The sequence below is a fragment of the Mytilus trossulus genome, chromosome 6 (genome assembly GCF_036588685.1).
Source record: "Mytilus trossulus isolate FHL-02 chromosome 6, PNRI_Mtr1.1.1.hap1, whole genome shotgun sequence".
Lineage (NCBI taxonomy): Eukaryota > Metazoa > Mollusca > Bivalvia > Mytilida > Mytilidae > Mytilus > Mytilus trossulus.
The window spans coordinates 23,407,859-23,424,358 of record NC_086378.1 but is presented as its reverse complement, the minus strand read 5'-3'; the positions used below and the strand labels follow the sequence as shown (position 1 = coordinate 23,424,358).

General features: G+C 32.1%; 1 protein-coding gene across 1 annotated transcript; it reads right to left on the bottom strand.

The window, feature by feature from the left end:
- Positions 1–232: 232 nt before the first annotated feature.
- On the bottom strand, positions 233–12,679 carry LOC134720952 (hemocyte protein-glutamine gamma-glutamyltransferase-like). Its single transcript, XM_063583563.1, has 16 exons — positions 12,541–12,679; positions 11,244–11,727; positions 10,702–10,935; positions 8,948–9,223; positions 8,335–8,453; positions 7,563–7,676; positions 6,480–6,651; positions 6,055–6,202; positions 5,487–5,590; positions 4,862–5,027; positions 4,318–4,448; positions 3,465–3,547; positions 2,917–3,127; positions 2,450–2,610; positions 1,993–2,126; positions 233–415 (listed from the first exon to the last, which is right to left on the bottom strand). Exons 2-16 carry the CDS (start codon positions 11,725–11,727, stop codon positions 274–276), a joined length of 2,679 nt encoding a protein of 892 aa, XP_063439633.1. The 5' UTR covers positions 12,541–12,679; the 3' UTR covers positions 233–273.
- Between the last annotated feature and the right edge of the window lie 3,821 nt (positions 12,680–16,500).

Below are 16,500 nucleotides of genomic sequence, written 5' to 3'. Positions count from 1 at the left end.
GATTTTTTTTTTAATCATTTTTCAATGTAAAATTGTTATCAATATTAGGTAAACTTCTTGATATACAAGCATTTTTCATATTTCATTTTTTTGTAGTAAAAATCAGGGTGTTGAGCATAAGTTCCTATTGCAAAGTTGAAGACTACGCATTATAAAATAATTCACTACATTATTATCTTTTTGATAGCAAAGGTTTTATATTAGCATAAAATGCGTCTAAATTAAATCTTAAAATAAACAAATTGTTCTAACTTTAAAATACAATTTTCCACTTTATGGCTCAATTTCAATATTTGCGTAGCCAGTTATATCTTTGATCTCCACACAATCCAAAGTGACGTTCATGGTTATTTTTCCATATCTTTTGGCCTTTATTGTAATTGAGTGCTTCCATGTTGAATTTGCAGGAATGTCGCTAGAACATGAAATGAAATAGAACTAAACCTGATCAAATGTGAAAATAAACTCATATAAAGACACACACAGTTGTATAAAATATGCATAATTAATCAATCTTAGCCTGCATGGGTGGTATGTTTACGTACTTTGTGCATAATTTAGTTGCTTCTCCTTGAAGAGGCATATTATAGCCGATATATGCAGATGCAACAACAATGGTGTATGTGTAAAACAGGAACGTTTATAACACATAAAGCTTTTGGTGCCAATCATTTGTCTAAAAGTCAAACATCCTGGAACAGTTAATCAAACGCAAGGACGTTGTTGAAACGTATCTGTGACTGAATAAATATATTTTTCCATCATACAATTAGATGAAATCAAATTTTGCTGCAATTTACACATTTCGTTCAAAAAAAGGCTTGGTGCTGTTAATTTTTTTTATAACTTTGCAGCTTTTGATTGTTAATAACCTAAGGACGAACATCGATAAAAAGAAAATTATCTATGGTAAATAACGAGGTTAACCGAACAGTTTAAAGGGACGCTTAGTTAGAATATGTCACAGAAAGACGGTTGAAAGTTTTCTTTTTCATTGAAGTAAGTTTTTTGAAAATGTAATTTTAAATGAAGTAAAACAGTGTCCTTGTTATGACAATATACTTATATTGTTTGCCGAATTATATTCCTGGATGCCAGTCTTTGAGCCTTCAATTGAATAAACGGATACCAAAACTCATTGACTGCGCGTATTTCTGTGTGTTTGTTTATTTTACAATGACTAAAGGTACAAATGAAAGTTGAGTACACAAAAAACATGTAAATCCACGTCGCATTTTTGCGCTTGCCCCAAATCATGATCTTCAGCCTTTTTTTTTAGTATTTTTGTTATCGTAAGCTTGATTCAATAAAAAGATTTGGAGTTTATTGTGTGTCCATATCAATAAACAAGTATACATTATTGTTAAGTGGCTAGCTTAAGCCTGTCCCTAGTTGCGGTATTTTTTCACTGCGTTGCAAATCTGTGGTCTTTTGGGATTGTTGTCTTTTTAACACATCTTTTATTAAGGCTTTGCAAGGATAATTATATTAATATATAAAGATTCGACAACAACGCCCCGTTAGTTACTATATCTATTCACTTTAGAAAGTTGAATGTTTCAAAAATAAATAACGAGGTTAATTGAACAGTTTTAATTATTTTAACTTAACTGCTGAAGGAGGACAAAATATTGTAGACCTCGGAAAAAATAGTAAAATCTTTTTCTGTAATGATGATGAGTGCTTTTCACCACTACACGAAAAGGCAGATTTACAGCAATTTGGGCAATCATGTAAATGTTGACAAATGTAACTTCGTTTCTGCCAGATATATTTGCGGACCTACTTAAGGATATGTAAATGTATTATTCCTTTGGCATTATTTAGGACGTCCTCAAAGATGTGCTTAAGATAATTATTTTATTTCCATATCTTTATTGATATTCCAAAGATATGTAAAGGTAGGCCTTAGATGTGTGGTTTATCAAGATATCACAAAGGTAAGAACAGGTGTAAAATCCACCAATACGTACAATGTATATTCAAGTTTACCTGATTTTTTCCTCCACGTTCACTATACCGTTAGCTTCCACATGAACAACACATTTCGTCATTGGTTTAGATAATGGATTTTTCAGAGACACATTTATTTCATACGGTTTGTATCTTTTTCCAGATTTTGGAGCCTAAAATATATTGGATGGTATCTGATAAACAAAGTAAACGATTTAAGCATATAGTTTAGATGAATATCGTTTATCTCTTTTGAAGGATTAAGTACTTTTCTGTTTCCCAATCATTGATATTGTGTAGCTTTCAATACTAAATCCTATGCATTAACGTCTTTGTAATAATGGTTCAACATAACCATTCCTTAATTTAGTCTTTATGTTTTAGTATTTAGGTGTATAGTTACCTAGAATTTGATATGTTCCAATGTGTTCGAGACATTCCTTGTATACTAAGAAATATTTAAGGTTTTTATATATTACTTCGTTTATTACCATACCTCAACTTCTATATCTGGTCTCCTGAGTCTGTAATCTTCTTCTTTGATATGTACTTTGCCAGTCTCTTTGACTTGAGCGGTAGCAGTTATATTCATCATATATTGTTCTTCGAGATGGTCCAGGTAGTCATCTGGTTTCAGTGTGAACTTGAATGTTTCCTCTAAAACAAAAGTCCAGTCATGTATTTATTGACTATAACTAATTTATTTTACGATGGGTAAACTAGTAGGGAGGGGGAGGGGGTATATCATATGTCAAAACTAATCATATGTGTTTCTTATTAATCAACTATTTTTGAACATCATACATTCGTATGTTTATAAAGAACGTTTGTTTTTGAGCCCACCATGAATATCTTGTCATGTCTCTTTGCATAAAGATGACTCTTGGTTAGGTTTGATTTACTCTATATGCAAAATATAAAACACTAAGAATAATTTTAAAAAAGAACTAATAAATGAAATACCTTCTTCATATTTCAATCGGATGTCATTGTACCGCTTTTCAGCAAATTCGTCGCCAGTTTCACCAGTGTACAGCTTTGGTTCTACACCAATATCCAGAACTGTGATGGTTCGTACTTTATGGTCTTTAGCTTGGTTTTTTACCTTGACCTCCACGTCAAAGTTGCCTCCGAGTAAAATACCGTCATTACCAACAATATCCATCACCACATCCTGCGACAACATAAATGGTATTTTTAAATAGTTACTCACGGAAATTATCATAAAACGGCAAATATAATGAAGTATACTACAGGTTGACCATCTAAATATATCTTTAAAAATGTACAAGTATCGAAACAGATAAATGATGATGGTAATTGTTAAATTTCTGTTTAATATAATATTTTTAATTCAAAATGTATAGTAAAATATTTTTCAATAGCACATCTAAATTAATTACAAACTACTGTCTGAAATTATATTTTATAAGCAATAGATGAAAAGACATATGCAGTAAATGAAGAGATTAAAATCTCATTCGTTTGATTTTACTTCTTGTTGAAATTACCATATGTTCAGCTTCGTCAACTTGTCGTACTTTCTTAGATGCTTTACCAGCATTTTGCACTGCTAGCCGTTCTTCTAAAGTTCCTGTTGACAAAACACATATTTTACATTTTACTGTTCAATAGAATAAGGATGATATCAGTAAAAACAAGCTAGTGTTAGCATTAAATAACCTACAATGAATACATTATTCTGTTTGAGACAAATGTAACGTGTGAACAACTCTAGCGAATTCGACGTAAACACATGCATAGGCTAATGTCGATGTAAAGTGAAATAAAGAAATATAGTATGATTATCAATGAAACAACTACCCATCAAATGCCAATGACGTAATACATCTTTGCGATTTTTTGTCACCGTATGGTTTAAACAATGAGCAAATCCAACATCGCATAGCGTACTACAAAATTCCCTGACATGACAAAATGTAAATCAATTTAAATGAGCAATTGAGAGAGAGATAGAAGGAGACAGAGAGTAATTAAAAGGAAAATAAATTAATTACAATGATAAATGAATATTGCGTAATTCAAAATGGTGATGAAGGCATCGAATCACACAAAATCCTAAACATGAATAAAGTAAATTGTAAAAAGAGCAATAAGTGTTGAAAAATAAATGTGTATCAGCTGCAAGATTGTTGAAACAAACGATGTCTGTCTTTTTAACAAAAAATGCATAACTTCTCCACTTAGACAACTACAAAATTGATATATTCTGCAATACCTTAATTGGCGGTCGTCGTGGATGGTGAGTGGTTTATTCGAATTCGTATTCCCTGTCTTACAACATACTTATAATTTACTTCTTTGACAAGTATTTGACATACACTAAATTAATTATAAACGTACCTTCTTTGTATTTGTATTCATGTGTAATATCAAGACGTCCATCATCTTTACCCCAATTCCATGGAAATAGTGACTGATTTTTGTCGTATGGTTTACCATCTGGCTCTTTCGTACTTATATTTTTACCAACTCTGAAATTAAAAGTGAAGATGCAATACCGTCCGACTATTTACCACAAATACTTTTTAAACTTGTATGTAAAATTGTTATAGTATCTTTAAGTTGAAACTGTTGATTTAATAACTGTAGGTTTTTTTGTGGCCGAATTAGAGTTGATCAATAGCCCTATTTATAAACGTTTTAATATACTCGACAGACATTCTATACAATATGTCTTCCCGTTTGAGGGCACTGGGATATATCAAAACATTTATTCGATCGAAATGATATCAACAGTCACAAGTTTTTAAAGCTAGATGCAAAAAGGCAAAATCAGGAAACTTTCCCCAATAAATTGTTGCTGTATATATAAAGGCTGTCAGTTCAACCTTATTTTAAATGACAAAAGAGTAAGCAAGCGAAACAAATATATATATATATCTACCTAGATGTGTCTACATCAAGTTTTTCCCATTTCGATGATGAAAGTTTAACCCATTTAATAACATCAGCGTTGACTTCAGCAAATACAAATGGCAGGTCATACTGCATTCTGCCAAGTTCTCCTCGCTTTATTGCAGTAACTGGAGCAGGTCCACATCTGTAAACACCTGTTGGAAAAAGACAACTCTGCATTAAAGTAAAATCACAAAAGTACTGAACTCGGGGGAAAATCAAATCGGAAAGTTCCTATTCACATGGCAAAATCAAATGACAAAACACATTAAAAATGAATGGACAACAACTGTCATACTCCTGACTTGGTACATGCATTTTCTAATTTAGAAAATGGTGAATTAAACCTGGTTTTATAGCGCTTAACCTCTCACTTTGTACGACAGTCTCATCAAATTCCGTTTTTACAATATAACATTTAAATTCAAAAGAAAAAACTAAATATTCAATATGTTGGTACATGTAGCCTTAACACGGATTCCATCTCAGATTATTGTAACAATACTTATGATAAATATATCAGAATCTGGAAATCATTTTTATTTTTTTCTAAATTAAATTTCTGGTAACCGACATTGTACAGATGTATGCAATCAAATTAACAGTGAACACACCTCCACTAACTTCTTGTGGTGTTGCATCAATGACTTGCCAACCATCATAGCCGTTCCCAAGATCATTTCGGGTCATCCAACACTCATTCCATACATGGAAATTCCTGAAAAAAACATAATGTGTGAAATCAAAAATAATATTATACTTCATAATAACCAAACTTAATGTTTACGTCAAGGTTGATGGACTGCTGACTGGAATTATAAACCCAGGGTGATGTCTACGCCACTGTTCAGCTAAGAAGGTTACCTATTTATGTGTGTTATTTTGAATTCCTGATTGTCCGTATCATAACAATCTAAGAGTCTAGGACAATTACAATGCACCAATTTGTTCGGTTAATTTAAGTGAAAACACGGTCGTAGATATACTGCTAATTAATAAAGAATTTCAATACATATGAATTAAACTTATTTTACGTAGGTCAATGAGTGATTTAAATTTGTCTTCAGTCTTGTTTCCTTCAAGATTCAATGCTTTCTTCTATTGTTAGCAAATCTCTATATATATATATATATATGTATTACGTTACTATTGTGTAAGTTTGTCTAAGCCAAAGCAACTAACCATACTGAATCTCCAGTTTTAAGTCTTTTTAGTTTTCCAGTCTTTTTATCTTTTTCATATTCTTCATCAATAGCTACACTTCCATCTGAGTCGTGGGCCGAACTAAAATTTGTTACACTCCGACATGGCAGTCCTAATGCTCGACATACTGAAATATAACGAATCAACATTTCACATAAATGAAGCATTCTCGTCTTGTGGAAAGTAATATGTTCAAATGCTTTCAAACACAGAACAAATTCTTTAAATGAAGATACGTAAGCTATTATAGCTGCTTTTGACATACAAATACAAAATGTAAAATTATATTTTATTGTCATCCGGGCAAATTCCGCAGAGCCTTTACTTTTAGTACACGTAAAAAATAATTTGCATGGATTTTGTAGTATTAAATAAACATATACTAAGTTAACGGATATACAAACCAGTTGTAGTTATGGCTGAGAAAACCCAACACTGTCCGTATTTGACGCTCTCTTTTGTCTCGTCATACTTGTTGAGAATACTTTCACTGCTAGACCACATGGTTGGTGAAACTCCATCCTCATATTTTCCGCTCCAATTTCCAACCAAAACGCCACCATCATTTGCATTTACCTTCAAAAGGAATATAAATTATGATCCGTTAAGTAGAGTTTATCTTAGAGTATATCAGCATAGAACGTCGAATAAATTTTAATCGAGATACCGTAAACGTAAATATATGAGAGAGTTATTGAACAGGCAAATCAATCAATCAATCATTAATGTGAAATAAAAGAAATACAAAAGCAAATATTAAATCTTTAATTTGCATTCAAACTTTTTTCCATTGAAATAGATGTCCGAGTGGTATTAAAATAAGATGTGATATTATTACCAATGTGACAACTCTCCACCAGAGAACAAATAAAAAGAAATTAACAAAACAACTATAGTTCACCGTACGGACTTCAACAATGAGCAAAAATCCATATTAAATAGTAAGATATTGAATTGTTCGAAATGACAAATGATGATAATAAAGAATCATGGTAGTCAAGGTGGTTTTTAACAACCTTGACTACGATGATGGTTTTGCACGGTTGGTTCTTGCTTGCACCTTAGTGAGGCATTTAAATAATTAATTTTTAGCATGAGGTAATAGATATGGTTTTTGACAATCCAAAAGGGAAAACTTGCAGTCGGGTTTAAGTACAAAACAAAAAATAAAAGTAAATTGGAAACAAATTGTATACAGCAACAAACGGTTGCCGCTCAGTGAATAAAATGCTCCTGACTTTGGACATGCAAATACAGAAAGTACCAGGGGTGAACATGTGGTTATTTCATTTATTCTTTTTGTTTACGTAGATCGTTGGTCAAGTTTTTGAAATGAGTGAACGAAACATCAACAGATACACGTATATACCAACGTTGTACTGTATATATCATCAAAGACTTACTCTTAAAAGGTTTACAAAGATTTCTGCATGCCTGATGCTTGTACAACTTTTCACTGTTTTCAAAAGGATAATATATTAACTTACAACTTCTGTGATAGCTCTTGACAGTTTAATGGGGTCACTCATATCAATAGTTGGCTGACCACCAAAATGTTCCAGTAAAAGATCCAAACTTATCTCCAAAACCTTATTTTCAAACTACAATAAAAACATATAATATCATATATTTGGACATTTCCGTAAAGATAATACATCAATTTTCAAGTATCAAACTGTCTGTTTGAATTTGTACGCATATGGCCACTTCATATCCACTGTCCCTCCCTGTGACTCTAAGGGCTTTCCGGGGATTTTGGTTTGCCCATGTTTTTGTTCTGGCTTTGGTTTTTGGTTGCTTCCTTTGTTTTTTGTTTCCTTTTTCCACATTTTTATGTACAGGCTAGAAATTGGATTACAAAAAGAGATAAGCACTGTTGCTTATAGACGGAAATGTGAAGTTATATTTTACTGTTTACAAGACAGGGTAACCGCTACAGCAGTTCAAAAATATTTTGAAACTAAGGTATGGAAGAAAGTCATTAGCGACATGTTTTTACGTTCTTAAATATCTAGATATCAGGATAGTCGGCTGGTCTGCAAATACAGATTGTATCCTCTTGTCGATTTCATTTGGATTTCATTTGGATTTCATTCTCAGTTGGTTCATGAATAGCAGGAAACCTTTACCCTGTCAGGCTTCCTGTATCCCCAAATTTTATTTGATTTTTAACCTTGATTTTTGTCTAAGTTTTTTATGATTATTTCATCGTTTTAAAGCAGTTGAAACAATAAATAGAATTTAAAATCAAAATTATACCTGCGCAAAGTTCCAGACTTTTGCGTTGATTTGTTTATGGTTGCCTTGAAAAACTGCTCCAGTGTCATTTAAAACATACTCATTTAACAGACTGGTTGTTGCTAGGTAGCAGTCGTCATCTATAATAGACAAAGCTGTATTAGTTATGGATTCTATGATTGAAATAACGCGTAAAATGAGATATAAGACTTTATATTTTCAAATCAGTATTTACATAAAATGTATCGTCAAACTGTATAAAAAGTCTTGTAGCAGATGCACCAAAAGAACTTATAGTGTTAGCGTTTGGCAAGACTACATCTTTTACAAAATGATTGTTAATGCTTTGTTAAAAGCGATAAACGTGGAGTTATTCGTTTGTAAAACACAAAAACAATCCACACGAAGCAAACAATGTACTACGTTTAAATACCTTCGTTTTCTTAAATTTTTATTATAATTTCGTCAATATGCGTTTTCGTGTTTTATATGTTATATGTATAATTACTTGACATTAAATATATCTTTGAATTTTCCATTTTCATTTTGATCTTGACTTAAACTAACGTCGCAACATTTTTGTAATTGCGTTTTCTGGTTAATTACTCACACGTAGTATGCTATAAATACTTACGTTCACACCATGGGTTCAGTAAAATAGTGATATCGCTGCCACTTGTATACTTGAATAACAATGGGTCATCTTCAGCTTGAATTTGCGATGACGTTAGAATAGAGAATTCCCATTCCCCAATTATACAGTTGCATGCAGGTTTAATCTCTACTTTGATTGTGTTGCCTTTTTTCTCAACCATCTTCGCATACCATTCGGAATGATGACCGGTGCCATTGGCATTTTCGTCCATATCGAATTCAACAGCTGTACCTTTCGGTGGTTTCGGTCTAGATCCTTTAAAAAAGAAAGACACTAAGTTTTGACATCATTATACCACATATCATCTGTATGTGTTTAAACAAATTTAACAAATAAGTACATGTACTGCAAATACGAAAACATTATTTTTGGGCAGTTTAGGAATTCTGATGGTTTGGGTCAAACTTGTTGTTATTGTTTCATTTTTGTGAAGGTTTTATCTATTCTTTAAAAAAAAACTCATTTACATGTATGCACATGATTTTTTGCACTCTGATTGCATTAAATCATTTAACGTTCTGTTGTTTTCATATGTTTGTACTGTTAATTAGATTAGCTTAAAATGGCACGCTATCTACTATTAGTTACCCCAACCCCTTAATAAACAACAAGAAAAATGGGCAAAAATAATCCTTCAAGAAAAGTGTTTTCTAAAACTGACCGTGAGATTTAAAGTTTTATACTCTATAGATCTAGATATTGTTCTGTTATAAAAAATCTGTTTACAGTTTCTTTCATTGTATACTATATAGTAGATTCATAATAGCGTTAAAAAACACTAAATCAACACAAAATCAACTAAAGAGACAAAAACCACCTAACAGAAATCGACAGATGATTTTGGCTTTTTTGAATTGATAATATTATTATACTGTACCGATTATTTTTGTTTGTTGTATGTTCTCGTTATTTTAGAATTTAAGGGCAACAACCCCTGTTAGAAGTTAGTTAATGAATTGTTTATGTTGAATTATTTATAGATTGCTTTGTCATTTCTGCCATTGTTGCTATTTATAGGATCTCTCTATCTACCACAAAAAACCCACACACAATCGAGGTCTTTATTCCTGTAACTCCTATTAGGAGTCGATTGTTGATTTGGAATATTTCTCTCTTCATGTTCAGCTGATATTTCTTTCAGTTTTCAATTCTCTCTTATAGCATTGCCGCAAAACAAAACAAGAGCATAATCTACTAAAGGGATTCAATTGATGACATCCGACATATTGACTTATTTGTAGATCTTGTCCAAGTTTTGCGCCCCGTCCCAAGTACACAGAAACCTTTTAAAGTAGAAAGGCGTTACTTGGTGCTCCGTGTCTTGCTTCTTTATCCCTAGAAAGCCCGGCACCTTACTATAATTCAGATATGTATAATATAGAATGCTGTCCGAATGTTTAAACATGCACATTATCCTCATATCTAAACTGAATGTGAAATAAAACCAGACTCCTTTTTAATATATCTTTCAAGAGTGAACTGAAAGTGGAGCAGAATTTCAAAGATTGAAACACATCATAGAAACATTGTACCAGGCTTTATTCTTTGTACGACAGACGCATGTTTCGTCTACAAAAGACTCATCAGTGACGCTGGAATAAAAAAGAAGTTACAGAAAAAAGCCAAATAAAGTACAAAATTGAAGACCATTGAGGACCAACAATTCCAAATACAGCTAATATATAGGTTGCAGGCAGCGATTCTATTCTATCAATATTTTCTCAGAAGCTTACCTGTTGTGAAACAGAACTCTAAATCGTTCTCCTTCTTGTCATATTCTCTGTCAAAAGTAATGGTCAATGTGAAGGACTGACCCCTACGGACAACCAACTCAGCTGGAAGTTTTTTGCTATCGCTCTCTCTTACTCTTTCCTCGGTGCATTCGAATTTGTCTGTGTGATGATCCTTGGTGTTAAGAGGAATGTTGAAATCGATACCAAGAACATGGAAACGTTTGTTGACTTCCTCTGTAAAACAAAATATGGATGCATATGGATGTTGTTAATAAAGCAAGTTAGCTGTGTGATATGGGTTTGGCCATGATACTTGATAATGGAACTGTGGTGGTCCATATTTGCTGACATCTACGTAAGTTAGTCTCCGGGAGATAGTAGTCTCATTGACAATCATACTGCAACTTTTTTTATTTTATATAAATCATACTTATACCCTTATTTGAAAAAAAATCATAGTGTCTATAAAAGCACCGGAATGCAAACATCCTTTGTGGGGATTTCTTTTTGGTAAAATATATATATATGTATTCAGCTCGTACCTTCCTCATCTTGTACAACGGGTTTTTGATCTATTACTGGTATTTTTTCAGGTGGACTTTTGCTTCTTCGGCCCCGACTTCCACTTCTATGACGACTACCGCTTCGATGACGACTTCCACTTCTATGGCGAGATCCGCTCCTGTGACGACTTCCATGTCTCTTACGACTTCCACTTCTGTCACGACTTCCATGTCTCTTACGACTTCCACTTCTGTGACGACTTCCATGTCTCTTACGACTTCCACTCCTGTGACGACTTCCACTCCTATGACGACTGCCGCTTCTGTGGCGCCCACGTGATCCAGATCCACGTCTACACCGCCTTTTGTTCCTTTCCCAACCACATACTTTATCTTTAGGTGGGCCATAACATACTACTCTGCAGTTACTTGATGAATATTTAGCATCTCTTTCGTGATTTTTACGTCTCCTTCTTTGTGGGGAGCGCTTTCCCCTCTTGTCTTTCATCCTTCTCTTATACATCTGAATGATAGAAGCATACGATTATAAAAATAAGTCAAACTGAGATAATATTTTTCTTGATTTTATGCCTGCTTTAGCTGTTCTGCGAAAAAAATCTATTATGAGCTATTCGTATGTCCCTTTTCAACTGAGAGATTATTTTAAATTATAAATTCTAACTTAGTTTAAATTCAAAAAGGTTTTAATCTTACATTGCAATGCTCTTTTCATTCTTTAATTATAGTGAACTTAAATTTATGATTCGTAAAAAAATAATTTTGGCAACATAATGACATTTATTTTGTAGCGATTTCGTTTCTTTCAAACAGTTCATTTCAGATAATAATAAGGGATTTACTGGTGTGTTTCGTCATGAACATGCATGAAATATTTGCCGCTGAACGTAAAGCAAACAACAATAAATTAATCACTGACATTGTATTGAAAACAACAAATTGCATTATAGGAATACAAACTTGATATCAATGAAAAACATGTACTTTCAAGAGGCGGCAAAATATTGAGTAACAAATATGAATATTTTCCCCTCTGTTATGTTTAATTTCTTAATAATCACTAATTATAATCTATACTGCATATTTTCTGGTCATGGTTTATGCTTTTATTTATTTGTTATTTTGTTCTAGTAAGCAGATATTTAAACAAGACCTTGACTTCCTTGTAAAGATATAAATAAGCACAGTTATAAATTCAATAATTCAATATGCCGTAAGTTTAAAAAATAATCAATTTACAATAACTCTTTGTTCACATTTCTTAAATGTCTTATTTAGATCGAATATATACCGACTTAATAAAGTAAAATCGACTCACATTGATTTGGAAATGAAGCTGTCCCTCTAAAAAATTTACAACTATCAACTGCAAGTTGTTCTATTTTGTTGACATACGGTTTCCGTAGAGACTGGCATCACTTCACGGATAAACGGATACACTTCAGATATATTGGGTTGAATAAAATTGAATTCTATTTTTAAAGTATTTATTTATTTTTACATTGGTATAGAAAATGGTTTTGCTTACATGAGCATAAAAAAAGTTAAATCGACAGGTAAAATCAATAAGCATGTGAGTAAATACAGAAAACATATGTTAGATACTGATAGATATCTGCCTCATAATGAATGAGATTTGTTTGTATATAATTAGTTGGGTTGCTGTCTTGGAGACTCCTAATGAGCTCCACAAGGTCCTCTAATTTATTTATATACTATAGAGAGTACAAGTGTACTTTTTAAAGTAGTTATTACTGCTAGTGTTTGCACTAACTGACAAATATTTACTTTTAATGGGTGGAGTGGAGGGGCACTTTTACTTTTTGAAATACTGTTAAAATGAAATCAAATATAAAGAAGATGTCCTTGAAATCAATGTAAAAATGGAGTCTGAAACAACTGATAACATCATTTTTAAACTAAAAAGTATGATGAACATCTAGATGTCTTTTGTGTTCGGTTTTACTTTAAAAAAAATAAGAGGTTGTGTTTTGTTTGTCAATGAGACAAGTTACCAATAAAGACGACATGACATGGAAGTTAACAGATATATGTCACGGTACCATCATATTCTAAGTATATACATAATTGCACCGCTAATAAGATATGCTATGCTAAAATTACATAGAGGTGTCATCGGAGAGAATGTGAAAATATGTTTTACAGTTAAAAGAAAATTTGAGTTTTTGAGAAACCCAGTATAATGGGAAGGTGGATGTGGTCTATTCCTATTCATGCATGAACAGTGGACAACACACACAAACGATCAGCACTTTTTAATTCTATATACCATATGTTTGCGTTAACATTTTTTGTTTCTTTGTACACTAGTCGAGGAAAAAAATTAAGCATATTAACTTTGAAAAGATTTATTGGCAGTCCAGTAAAAAATGCATAATATATAACTTGAACTAATGTTAATAAAAGGAACACAACTGCACTTACATTGATCAAATATCTTCTTTTTTTTTTTGCAATCGTATTTGAATGTAACTATCAATGTTACAGGGGAGGCTTGGTATCTTTTTTTCTCTGTGTGTCCGTCCTAAGTAATAAGTCTGTTATTCACTGGTTGTCGTTTGTTGTTTTGTATCATATTTGATTTTCGTTCATTATTTCGTATAATAAATAAGGCCTTTAGCTTTCCGACACGCTTGAATTTTACATTTGTTATGCAGGGCCCTTGTTGTTGGTTATAGATATAGGAAGATGTGGTGTGAGTGCCAATGAGGCAACTCTCCATCCAAATAACAATTTAAAAATTAAACCATTATAGGTTAAAGTACGGCCTTCAACACGGAGCCTTGGCTCACACCGAACAACAAGCTATAAAGGGCCCCAAAATTACTAGTGTAAAACCATTCAAACGGGAAAACCAACGGTCTAATCTATATAAACAAAACGAGAAACGAGAAACACGTATATATTACATAAACAAACGACAACTACTGTACATCAGATTCCTGACTTAGGACAGGTGCAAACATTTGCAGCGGGATTAAACGTTTTAATGGGCCCAAACCTTCTCCCTTTTTCTGAAACAATAGCATAACATCACAACATAGAAAAACATACGATAAAATATATATAGTTGACTTTGTGGTATGGGTTGTGTTCATTGTTGAAGGTCGTACGGTGAGATATAATTGTTAATTTCTATTTTATTTGGTTGTTTAGAGTTGTCTCATTTGCAATCATACTGTATACACTTCTTATTCTTATTATATCATCTCTGGCAGGCATTAAAAAAAACCAAATGGTCGTGTTGTTGTCTCTTTGACACATTCACAATTTTCATTCTCAATTTCAAATAACTGGAAGTTTCATTTTTTTTGAAAAGCATAAGTTTTGGTATCTTTAAAACATGAATTGTATTTCCCCATATCATAATCAGAAACAAGAAAGTATCGAGTTGTTATAACTGTACCAAATTGCCTGGAACATCTCGGTATACGGTTCAATAACAATATTATTTTTGTATAGTCTTATTTTGTAATACATCTTTCACGCAATTGATTTTCAACATTTTACAATACTAAAAACTATGGATACTTTATTGATCCTTATTTAGTTGGTTTTTTTTAAATACAGTTGGACAGTTTTTGGTGCAATAAATTAAAGTATTGTTTATTCATAACACCTACGATTAAGGTATACACCATATATTTCCAGCTACCTGTTTGCATTGCAATGTTTTGACACACTCCTCCTAGCGATATGGATAAATACTGTGCATACGTGGCATACATTTAAATAAAAATATTTAATTTCTATAGCTTGTTAAATGAAGTAAATAAGTGGAAATTATAATATTAAGTACATTTCACCGATAACATGTATTGTACATAAATGGAAAATACCGAAAGTTTGATGCATTAATATGTGCATGCAAGCTTATTTATATAACAGCTTAAAGGTAACTTTGTTTTCTAGGTTACCTTGAATTGAATTATATATTGGGTATGCGTCTATGAGACAGCACCATAACAACAAAATGATAATAAACACAGAAGACATCCATAGGCGAACACAGTACGGTCGTCAACAATAGACAAGTTTGGTACTTCATATGAACACTTTAAACTGCTCAGCATGTAGACAAGTTTTGAATGTATCTTATTGGGCTATAGAAAAAAAAGATAAAAAAAAGAAATCTACAATATCTTTCTTAGAAACTCTTACTAGAGTGGGGTTTTTTTTTTTTTTGGCTTCAATCTATAGTACGTCACTATTGGTCATTATTGACTTAAAATTCATAAGTGATTTCTACGTTATATTTTTTTGTGATCGAATAAACGAATAATGCGTTACTATGACATGTTTACCCCCCCCCCCCCCCCCCAAAAAAAAAAGCAAGCATGAAAACAGTACTATTAGGGACTGGTTTGCAATTTACTAGTGGTTTAGAAAAAATGTCAAATATAAAAATGAAGAAAAATAATTAAACAAATACAGATTAAGAAATAATAAGGTGCAAAATATAGCCGAGAAGATAATAATTGGCAAGATAAATAAATAATATATAAATAGGGCTAAAAATTGAGAAAGAAAAATGAGAACCCCATCAAAACCCTCTACTAGTGCAGGTATAGCATTTGGATTTTAATCATTAAATTATTAAATACTTCGAAATTCATTTCATGCCAAAATACAAATATTCTATTGTTAAAATTGTTATCATGATGAATATTCTTTGATGGTTTTTTTTTTTTTTTTTTTTTTTACATATATTGCATTCATAACTAATATGATCTATCGCCATTAAATTGATATTGAAATGTAAAAATTTGAAAGTAAATTTAAAATACGTTTATGCTAGTTGAATTGATGTATTGTATCATTGGCTCCATTTAAGTGTCACACTCGAATAAAATATCCATAATTATATATTATCAATTAGGTTTTCTATGGAAAAGTAATGGCTTTAACGCTGTTATAGTCTTATATTATAAAAAGGTAATATGATTAAAATAATAAGAATTCAAAGTAAAAAGTAATAACTGCATTGCATGTCATTCTTGCTCCACTGATACGCTATACAGTGGCGGACCAAGAGATAGGGGGGTGAAACCTATGGAACGCCACGAAACCTACCTTTTATGTTACGTGATTTTGTATGAATAGGGACATATGGATGGCCCTTCCCATTTTATCATGGCTTGTAGCCCCCCTCTCATTTTAAACAAAATGTCTGGATCCACCTCTGATATACTGTAAAACGGTGTTGTTTTCCGTGTGTAAAAGTAAAACGTTGAAGTAAGATGATAATAAAATGGTG

Coding starts and splice junctions, on each gene's coding strand:
- LOC134720952 (XM_063583563.1), bottom strand. CDS start 11,727: ATGTATAAGAGAAGGATGAAAGACAAGAGGGGAAAGCGCTCCCCACAA. Junction 4,449..4,861: donor CTTGATGTAGACACATCTAG/GTAGATATATAT, acceptor TTTTAATTTCAG/AGTTGGTAAAAATATAAGTA. Junction 2,127..2,449: donor GACCAGATATAGAAGTTGAG/GTATGGTAATAA, acceptor AATATATTTTAG/GCTCCAAAATCTGGAAAAAG.